The sequence below is a fragment of the Benincasa hispida genome, chromosome 9 (genome assembly GCF_009727055.1).
Source record: "Benincasa hispida cultivar B227 chromosome 9, ASM972705v1, whole genome shotgun sequence".
NCBI lineage: Eukaryota > Viridiplantae > Streptophyta > Magnoliopsida > Cucurbitales > Cucurbitaceae > Benincasa > Benincasa hispida.
In genome coordinates, this window is record NC_052357.1 from 88,559,579 (window position 1) to 88,570,168 (window position 10,590).

General features: G+C 38.5%; 1 protein-coding gene across 1 annotated transcript; it reads left to right on the forward strand.

The window, feature by feature from the left end:
* The first annotated feature begins 3,337 nt into the window (after nucleotides 1-3,337).
* Nucleotides 3,338-4,027, forward strand: LOC120084980. Its single transcript, XM_039040790.1, has one exon. It carries the CDS (start codon nucleotides 3,338-3,340, stop codon nucleotides 4,025-4,027), a length of 690 nt encoding a protein of 229 aa, XP_038896718.1.
* Nucleotides 4,028-10,590: the final 6,563 nt, after the last annotated feature.

The window sequence follows — 10,590 nt, forward strand, 5'->3', positions numbered from 1 at the left end:
ATAATAAAATAATATGTTATGCAAAACTTCAATGTCAGCGCAAGGGAAAATTTCAAAACTGTTCCCAACCTGATAAGAGTTTAGTTATGAAAGGAGCCTGCTCGTAGTTGAATGTTCGTATGACACCCGTAGGAGCAAGCTAAAACGAAGATGGCTTTCCAAGTACAATGTAGTATAAATAAAAAGAGAAAAATAAAAGAATGCAAGGGACAACTCCTCTAAGTATCATGAGTTAAAGTTGAAATTGGCGTACAACCGTAGTTGGATGTTCGCATGATACCCGTGGGGACAAGCCAAAACGAATAGTGTAACCATGATCAACAGTCTCTAAGTAAATAAATGACACAAAGTTTTACTCACTGCATATAGATACATCAAGTTGTTTTGATAAAAAAGGAAAAATTCTATTTTGAATACTAGAAAAGTGTCTTTGAGCAGAATTTTGTTACATAGAAGAATAAAGTAGAGATTGCTAAGAATTAGCAAGAATAGAAGGAAAGTGCGATGTCAGGTAATGTGCCTAAGTGTGACATTCGGAGCAACCAATTATCGCAGAAATATAGGATAGGAATGAAGCATGATTGCCTTGGTAGAAGATATGCTTGAGGACAAGCATATATCTAAATTTGGGGGTGTGATAACTTGTAGAAATACAAGTTATTTATGTCACCTTATCTAGATATTACGGCCAAAAGTTAGTAATTATGCACCAATTGTATGAAAATTAGCCTAGTATTGCAATAATTATAAATGTTTGCGATTACACCCATTAACACCAAAAAGATGGAAGACAAGCCTTACTCTGTTTTGTAGGAGACCAAGTCACCGCTTGCGCTCAAGGCTCACGAGAGACTAATCAACACATCTCTGTCACATTGCGCCCGTTAATTAACCATGAAGAGACGATTACTGTAGTGATGGCACAATGTGACAGTCGGTCCAAAGCTATGCTTCAACCGCATGCGGTAATAAAAACAAACACCACATGCGAACCTATGATCGAAAGATGCAGCTGAGCAACGCAAGAGTAGAGGATTGAGACACGTGTACAACTAACGATTGTGCATAATTGATGGTCTGATTGTATAACAGAAGGAATAATATCCCTCCATCTTCAGAATTACCATAACAATCAAGTGGGGACCACAAGGCCGGAGTCAAAGATCTGAACTTATGAATACCCCATTGATTTCAGAGAAAAGGTATGCTACTTGATACGGGGCTAAGTGCTGCGAGATTATAGAGAGAAAAGGCTGAGCTGAGTGCTTAAGAGAAGAAATCCGGGAAGAATAAGAGATTAGGCCGAGAGGTGAATCTCAGATCCAACCTGCTATACATCCGATCGGAAACTCTGTGCAAAGATCCCTGCTATCGGTGGAGCAAGTCTGAGAGGGAAGCTCTTCCTGCCATCAAATCCATCATATCTGGCAAGCAGATCTCCATCAAGTCTGTGCCAAGACATTGGCACTTATTTGTATCTGTCCTATCTCTCTTTCATTGTGTATTTCATGTTTTCTTTATCTCTTCATTCACACACCATGTATCAAACGCTTAGTAGAACTATTAAATGTTTCGATAGATTCCATTTACCATTTTTTGTCTATTTTCGTTCACCTATCAATCACTTTTTTCATGATGTCTTCTTAATCCCCTGATGAGCAATATGAATCACTAAGAACTTAATCTATATTAAAAGATATAAGATACGTTTAGCTAAAGTATGCTAGACGGTATCTTCACCTGTGAGAGCAGAAGTGAAGATGTCATTTTGATCTCGAAAGAAGGTCAGAAGAGTGCGTTAACTAAAGCGAGTAGTACTTCCAGACATGGAAACAACCTTGCGTTCATTACGTTAGTCTCTATTTCACCACAGACATGTGGGAGCTTGGCCGATCACTGAGAGGTGTACGCCAAGAGAAGAGTGGAACAGTATTTGTTGCTTCAATACGATTAAAAACTTGCATTGTTTATATTATTTGTCTTTCTCTTTCTATTCTGTTCATAAGACTGGTCGCCACATCCCACGTTTTTGCATAACTTTCATAGCCAGCCTTAATCCCAGCATCTTGTACATGAAGTCTGTATCTTGTAACATCTAGCTTAGGTTTACTGTATTTTTATGTTTTATCGCATCTTTACTGCTTTCCTTTATTTTATTGCAATTTATATACTTGTACAAACTCATTTTTAAAGATTGAAAACCTGGTCGCATATACCATGAACATACCACAATAACCTAAACCATTTCCCGTGTTCGACCTCGGATCACACCGAGAAACTTGCGGTGGAATTACACTTGGTTCTATCGTAAGGAAAATTGTGACAACACATGGCATACTACATGAACATCCATAATTAACACATAACTAGAAGTAGTATCGCATCATTGTGAGCACTTTATATCATACATCCAAATCCGTTACACCTTCGTGCAGTCAAAATGGAAGGGTCTGATATATTCAAGATCACAAAGTACTGCAGTTTGCACACATGTTCCATTGGAATTTTGAATTACGACCATAGACAAGCAACTACTACGGTCGTTGGTCAGCTCATAAAAGATAAGTTCATGGGAATAGGACGTATTTATAAACCTTGTCATATCGTTGAGGATATGAGGAGAGATTATGGCGTGAACATAAGTTATGATAAAGCGTGGCATGCAAGGGAAGCCGCGTATGATCTCACTAGCGGTACTCCGGAATACTCATACTCCATACTATATACTTATGGAGAAACGCTAAAAATAGAGAATCCAGGTACAGTCTTTGAGATCGAACTTGAAGATGAGGTGCATTTCAAGTATATGTTTATGGCATTAGGGCCTTATATTAGAGGTTTCACAAGCTGTCGGCCTTGTATTATTGTTAATGGGTCGTACTTGCAAGGAAAATACAAAGGCACCATGTTGATTGTGGTTTCTATGGATGGGAACAATCAATTATACCCACTAGCATATGCAATAATGGACAATGAAACCAATCGATCATGGAAATGGTTTATGTCAAACTTGAAATGCAGTATCGGAGAACCCGATAATCTGGTGTTTGTGTCTGATTAGATGGTATCAATCAACAATGTTATTCATGCATTTTTTCCCACAACATTTCATGGATTGTGCACATGGCATATAGAATAAAATTTGGTTACAAACATTAAGGATAGCACAGTCGTTGGGATATTTAGAGATTTAACAAGAGCATTTCGCATGACAGAGTTCCAGACAAAATGAGACGAACTTCGTAGTTTTAGAGACAGTATTGTCACGAAATATTTGGAAGACATCGGTCTTCAGAGGTAGGCACGGGGTTACCAAATAGAACGAAGATATGATAACATGACATCCAACAGTGTAGAGTGTTTCAATTCCTTAACTAAAGAGTATCGACTATTGCTCATAGTATGCTTAATTGAACATGTTAGAGGAATGCTCCAATCGTGGGTCTACGAACGGAGGAATTACTGGGCATCTCGAATGACATTGCACTCTGACTTCTGTGAAACCAGATTGGCAAGTGAGGCTGATAAGGGCAGACGATATCGAGTGGAGCCTATTGATTGTTATCAGGTGCATGTGCGAAATAATCGATTGGACGGTATTGTCAATCTTCACACGAAGGAATGCACGTGTAAGGAATTCGACTCACTTGGTATCCTGTGTTTGCATGCCATTGTTGCTGCCAAGGAAAGAAATATACCCATCCACAGTCTTTGTAGTCGATTTTATATAGTGGACTCTCTAATGACTACGTATGCGGAGCCTATAAATCCACTTGGTCACATATCTGAATGGAAAAGACCTCCTGGATATGTAGAAAAGATTATCCTTCCTCCAAAGTTTATGCCACAAACCGGGCGATGGAGAGTGAAAAGAATACTATCCAGAGGAGAATTTCGCAGACAAATGAAATGTGGTCGATGTGGGAATTATGGGCATAACCGCCAAAATTGTATCGAACCGCTTACAACCGTGCGACATGCTGAAAATGCCAGAGACCAAGACACAAACACCCCTCATCTAGTTTAGTTTGTAACTAACTTGTAACATTTCATTTGTTATAAATACCATTGATCCGTTTTTCATACATCATACTTATAACATACTTCATAGTTTTTCATACTTGTAACATACTTCATATTTTTTCATACTTCATACTTGTAACACTTCATACTTCATATTTTCATCTTGTAAACAAAAAATAATAACAAGTTGAAGTATTTCTATAATAGAAATCTTCATACTCTCTCAATCTTCATACTTGTAACAAAAAACAATAACTTCATACTCTTTCAATCTTGCTCCCTCTCAAAATCTCGCTCTCTCTCAACATCTCGCTCTCTCAATGTTTGAACTTTGAACCTTGAACCATATAATGTTCTACATACCATCGATACAATGAAAAGAGTAGTAGCTCAATTATGCATGCTCTAATAAAATTCTGATATTGAACTTTGAACTTTGAACTTACATAAAAAATACATGTTCAATTATACAATGAAAATAGCAGTAGCACCATTATACATAAAAAATGCATGTTTCGATAAATTTATGATATTGAACTTGGAACTTTGAACTTACATAAAAAATACATGTTCAATTATACAATAAAAAGAGCAATAGCTTTATTATACATAAAAAATAAATGTTTTTACATAAATAAAAAATACAATAAAAAATACATGTTCTATACACATAAAATATGGAGTGTTTGCCTATAGTTGACAAACTAACTGCATCCTATATTCACTCATCTTCTCCTGAGTGATTACGGATGGATCAGCACCAATCCCCAGGTGTTCTAGTAATTTGATTGCGAAGATGCCGCAATCAAGCGACCTGTGTTGTATGTCGACGTTCATAGGTTGCGAGATTTTCCAACTGGCTGTGGATAAGTCCGACTTTGAACGATCCACATCACAGTAGTGAAGTAGGGATTATACTGTGACCGTCAATGGCTCTAGCCAATTTACCAGCTTTGTCGTTGGTGTGTATGACGAAAGTGAATCGAACACGAACATGTGGCCTCTGTTAATGTCCATTGCAAGGACCATCCAGTGGTCACTGATATTCATCGCCGTATAAACAAAATCCACATCTGCCCATTTGACATCCGAATTTACCGGTGACGTAGTCTTTATATGTGTCTTTATCTTCCCATGCTAGGGCAGCTTCTAGAAGTGTCTTATTCTTTATTCGTTTAAATACCCCACCACGAGCATTAAGGTGACTCTGTCAAATAAAATGAGAAGTTAATTAACAAAATATAATGAGAAGTTAAGAAACAAAATATCAAAATTTATCGTTACACCAATTGGCAAGATGGTGAACTTGTGCATGCACATGTCGGGTCGGGTATAAAATTTTTATTTCATAAAATAAAATAAAGTATTTATAGTCTGCACAAAAAATTACTATGTCAGTAAAAGTACAAGATAGCCAACATGTAAATAAGTAAAGACTAGGAAACTTACATCGCACTCGACCAACGAATTCGGGGTAATCAATTCCTTGAAGAATTGTTTGGCGACTGGTTTAAAGGAGTTCTTTTGAACCTCGTTGTCCGTATTGTCATCCGAGATCCAGCCCATCATTTCTATAAGGATATTGTGTGGAACATCATGTGCTATGTTATATGTGACGATTACTCTGGATAGTGACGTAGCTACACCTGGGAGAGGATGCTTAACCACACTTTTCTTATTTACTTGAGCTGGGAGTGTATATTTATCAATAGGTTTTCTCTTACAACTAATTCTTCGAGATTCCTACATAAACAGATAACAAAATGTTACTTATCAAGAAATATAAAAATATAAACAAAGATTACTGATTATTTGACCAGTGTAACTCCTTCTGTGGTCGTAACAATCCCAAAAGTGTCGGCCTCTAGGATGCCAGACATGTCAGCCTCTATATGTGGCATGGTGAGTAAGGCAGACATGTCGGGCTCTGTTTGTAGGATGTCAGCCTTTATAGGTTCGACATCAATTGGTGATGTCATGGTGGTATCGGGTTGTAGAGGGGGGTGGGAGTAGGTGAAGTGGTGGTATCGAACTGTAGAGGGGGGATGAGAGTGTCAGAGGTAGTTGCATTATTGGTATCGGGATCTCGAGATGGGATGGGTGACCTGGTCGTCTCCTCATTCACCGTGGAACCCTTTAACTAGTAAAGTAAAATGATAAGTTCATGAACATGTAAAAACTAAACACATAAAGACATAAAATGATAGTAAATGCAAACCTTGCACATGTTGGGATTGGTGTCCTAATTCTCCCGGAGTCTCGTTGTTTTATAAAGATACACATTGTTCAATGAATAAAATAAGTGTTATTTAATTCTGACGTTTACTCATATCAAATAAACAAATCTTCTTGGTTATCTTATGTAAACTTAAGCATGTATATGTGATAAACAAGTGGATCATGCCTTAAAAGATAACCTAAATCGATATGTAGTATAAGGATTAAGGTGAGATACCTGATCCTGGTGACACTACGGATACGACCCGCTTTGTAGAGGTTTGCAAGTGTTGTAAACTACTACAGATGGTAGATCTTGACCATTCGTGTGGAGATGTGGAGCAGGGGTGTCCTATACAAAGAGTTTGTATAAGATTTAGACCAACGAGATGACTAGACTTTGTATATAAAGGCGTTTGATACTAGAGACTTGCATCTCACCTAAACAACCATAGGTGACACGACGTCAATCTCGAATGTTTTGAAGCCTTTGAGGGCGGTTCTTTGATTAGTATGGGTGAGAGTGGCAAGATTGCCAACTCAACATGCCTACCTTTTTGGGAACTTGTCTGATCTGGGAGCTGGGAACTCAATCCACAAGATGGAATTTACTCATTTCCCGAAACAGGGATAAGTAGAGAGATTGCTCCCTTAAGGGCTGATTCCGGGGCTTGAACATAATGGCCACTACTTCTCTTTGGAAGAGAAGACTCAGTCATAGTAAAACTATGACTTATGTTCATTAGAGGGATCAGTGGTACTTAAGAAGACAGATGTAACTACAGGGGCATAACGATTATTGGCCCAGCTGTATTTACGAGCGATCTGTGAAGGGTTATCGCACTGTTGATTAGTTAAGATGGACACATAATATATCTGTAGTAAGGAGAGTTCAACTGTCGATCTTTAGTGGAGTGCCTGGCAGTTAACGGATGGTGGATCCCGTGACTAAAGAGTTTAGTCAGTTATTCACGTAACGTTGGAGCTTCAGAGCTACAGGTTCATGAGGTTCCCTTGGTAGCTTGGATTCTGTTGAGGATCAGTTCTTGGTATTGATTTGAAATGTTCAAATTGACAAGAGGTATTTTGATTATATATGATATAATTGGTATGATGTATAAGATACATCTAGTGGAGGATTGATGTAAATGAAATTTACATTAAGTACCATGGAATAGAGATAAAATATGGTTTATATGTTTCATGAGATGAAATATTCAAACTATAGGATATGAATATAGTAAATAAGTTGGTTATCATTTATGTTATATAATAATATTAATTATTAGATAATTAATTATTTTCTTTTTAAATAATCAAAGTAGTGGTGGTATGGATCATGGTAACCGTGAATTTAAAAGGAAAGTGGTTTCCTATTTTGAAAAAATAAGTTTTTACAAACAGTTGAAAAGGTTTTTGTTTTTTCTCTTGCGAAAAAGAAACTCACGAAGTCGCCAAGTAATAACAGATTTACTAAACGACGGCTGGGCGAGCTAAGCGATCATGCAGGTGCAAGCTAAACGATTGTGCAGTGTTTACTAAATGATCGAATAGCTTTGTTAGACGATCGCTGGCCCAAGGTAAACGATCATGTAGAGTCTGTAGGCGACAGACAGCGATAAATATCGCATAGCTTTTGCTAGACGATCGCATAACTTTATCTAAACGATTGGGCATCGACCTATACGATAGGTCTCCACCATCTCCCACTTGCCCAGTCGTGTATACGATCTGTGTTTCCTTCGCTCGTCTGCCTCATACCAAGTTTGAACAGAGCCCACCCTCTGGATTCCACATCGAGAATACCAAGGTTGCCTTGTTGGTGGTGTCAGACTCAATTCGACACTGTCGAGGTGTTCTGGAGGCCGTTCGTGGTACTTGGAGAAGTCCGTTCGTGTTGCGGAGGAGTTCGTGACTAAGGAGATCGTTGAGGACGAGCGCGAGTGTTTGTGCTGTGTTGCGGTTGTGTAGATCGAGTGTTCGTGGTCGCTATTGTTCGAGCGGTCACGCAACGGAGTGTGAGACGCTTCTGCCTATGTGCTTAGAGTTTTACTCTCTGTTCCTTTGTTTATTACATGTTGTTTTTTATATTGTATGAATTGCTAATTGTTTGTTTTGAAGTCGATGTAAATATATGTTGATTTCATGATTGTAATTTGAAATAGTCTTATTCTGCTGCTCATGAAAATCTCAATTTCGATTTCCTTCAGCACATAGACTGCAACAGTGACAGGTGGCCGACAATTTCCCTTTCATGTCCGTCATGTTTTCCTCATACTGGATTCACGACTATCTAAACCCGATATATGGTTATCCAACCTTGATAGTGAGCTGTCAATGGTCCGCAGGTACGAATAAATAGACTTGTCGGATTGGCTCCTTCTCTGCAGCGGGCAGCACACTCAGGACCACTCCTCATCCACCAGGTCGCTCTCTATGGGAATCCGCAAGTTAGGCATCAAAGTTGGTTCAACTCGTCCTCATCGCGTACGTCCCTCATCACATCATGGAACGTATCATCACTAGGTGTGTATGTCCCTCCTTCCACCCTTCCATATTCAGCATCCTTGTACTTAGAATGCTCGTTCATCCCCTCCCTCCACCCTGACAACTTCATCATTGTCATCTCCACGATGATCATCATCGTCACTTTCACTTTCAGGACTACCCTCATCACTAGTCGATCTATTGCCACTTTTAGAACTATCATCATCCGCACTTAGATCAAATATAGGTCAGTCATCCACTGGGATATCCCTAAACTCCTTCTCAGTATCTGACATGACAGTACCCTCTTTAACCTTTATCTGCATTAACAACTTGGTAAACTGGTTAGTTTCAATTTAACAACTAGATAAACATATTATGCATAGAGTAAACGGATATTGCTAGACTCGAATATCTCTCTCTCGAGTACTTTGAAGGACACTGAGTGAGAGCATGACCATTGTAATATACGGGGCAAAGCCACCTTGCTCCTTCACTCCGCAATGTTCCTAGTTATCGATGAAGTTAGGATCTCGTACGTCTATAACTAAATAAAATTTAAAATATATTAAGAACAATAGTAATGTTAAATCAAACAACACGATTATTATGTTAAGCAAATTTACCTGGAACGCTTGTGGAAATCCACGTAAAGAGTACTTCACCACGTAATTTTTATTTCCTTTGACCCTCGTCTTGTATAGACTGCTCTTATCACTCAACGCATTCTTTAGGGCATCCAATGTCCTCTCCCAAAGAATGGTACCCCAATCAAGATTGTTGTAGTACTCTAAGTTTTGAACGTCCTTAAAATGTTTGAGGTCCACTGCATTTTTTTGTTTGTTTTTCCCCATCATTGCGACCTCAGTATAGTAAACTGTGATCTTCACAGCATCATCATCATTTTCAAACTCCAAGTCCTTGTATTTTTCTTCAAGTTGATAGAGATGTAAGGTGTCCTTTGTCACTCGATTACCAAAATACTTGATAGCAAGTTCATACGAGGACTACTGGTTCTGATCAACTTGTGTTGGGGATTGCCACTAACTAGTCATCAACAAAAAAATCACCCTTCGAAAAAGTGACAATCTTTCCACAAACAGAGAATGACATTGAGTCTGATCTCGTCCTCTTCACCTCTCACAACAACATGTGATGGATAATTGGGCTGTTAAACACCATGTCAACGTCTATAAAGTGCCAAAAAACTGTTCTCTTGAACATGTCCAACTGCCTTAGCGTAAGCTTCTCTTTCACAATCTTGTTTGCATTAGTAATGTGGGTCAAGCTAGTTACTTGACCGGGAAATCGATCGGCTTCGAGTATTATGAAATGTGTTGCCATCTTAAATCACTCCTGCATGAAATAAAGATTCAATCAGTAAACTCCTTCAGGAAAAAAAAATTGTAAAATAACATTCTGTTTAAATCTCGCTGGATTTGCTCTCGCTAGACTCGCTCTTGCTAGTGTCGCTCTTTCCGATATCGCTCTCTCCGATGTCGCTCTCACTTATCTCACTCACAATCTCTCTTTTTACTCGTCTTCAACCACATAACACATCGAAAACTAGAAAAACAAACAAAAAAAATCATAGGTTCACTTATCTCGCTCACATTCGCTCTCTCCAGTGTCGCTCTACCGATTTCGCTCTCACTTATGTTGCTCCCAAACTCTTTTTACTCGTCTTCAACCACATAACACATCAAAAACCAATAAAACAAACAAAAAAACCATATCAGTGTATTTTTAAACCCAGAACGACCCACAAAGTCCCATTACCAATCATAAGACATTTTCAAGCACATATTTACCGATCAGATTCGATTTTTCAGCAGCAGTAGAATCGTTTGCAAGTCGAAATGA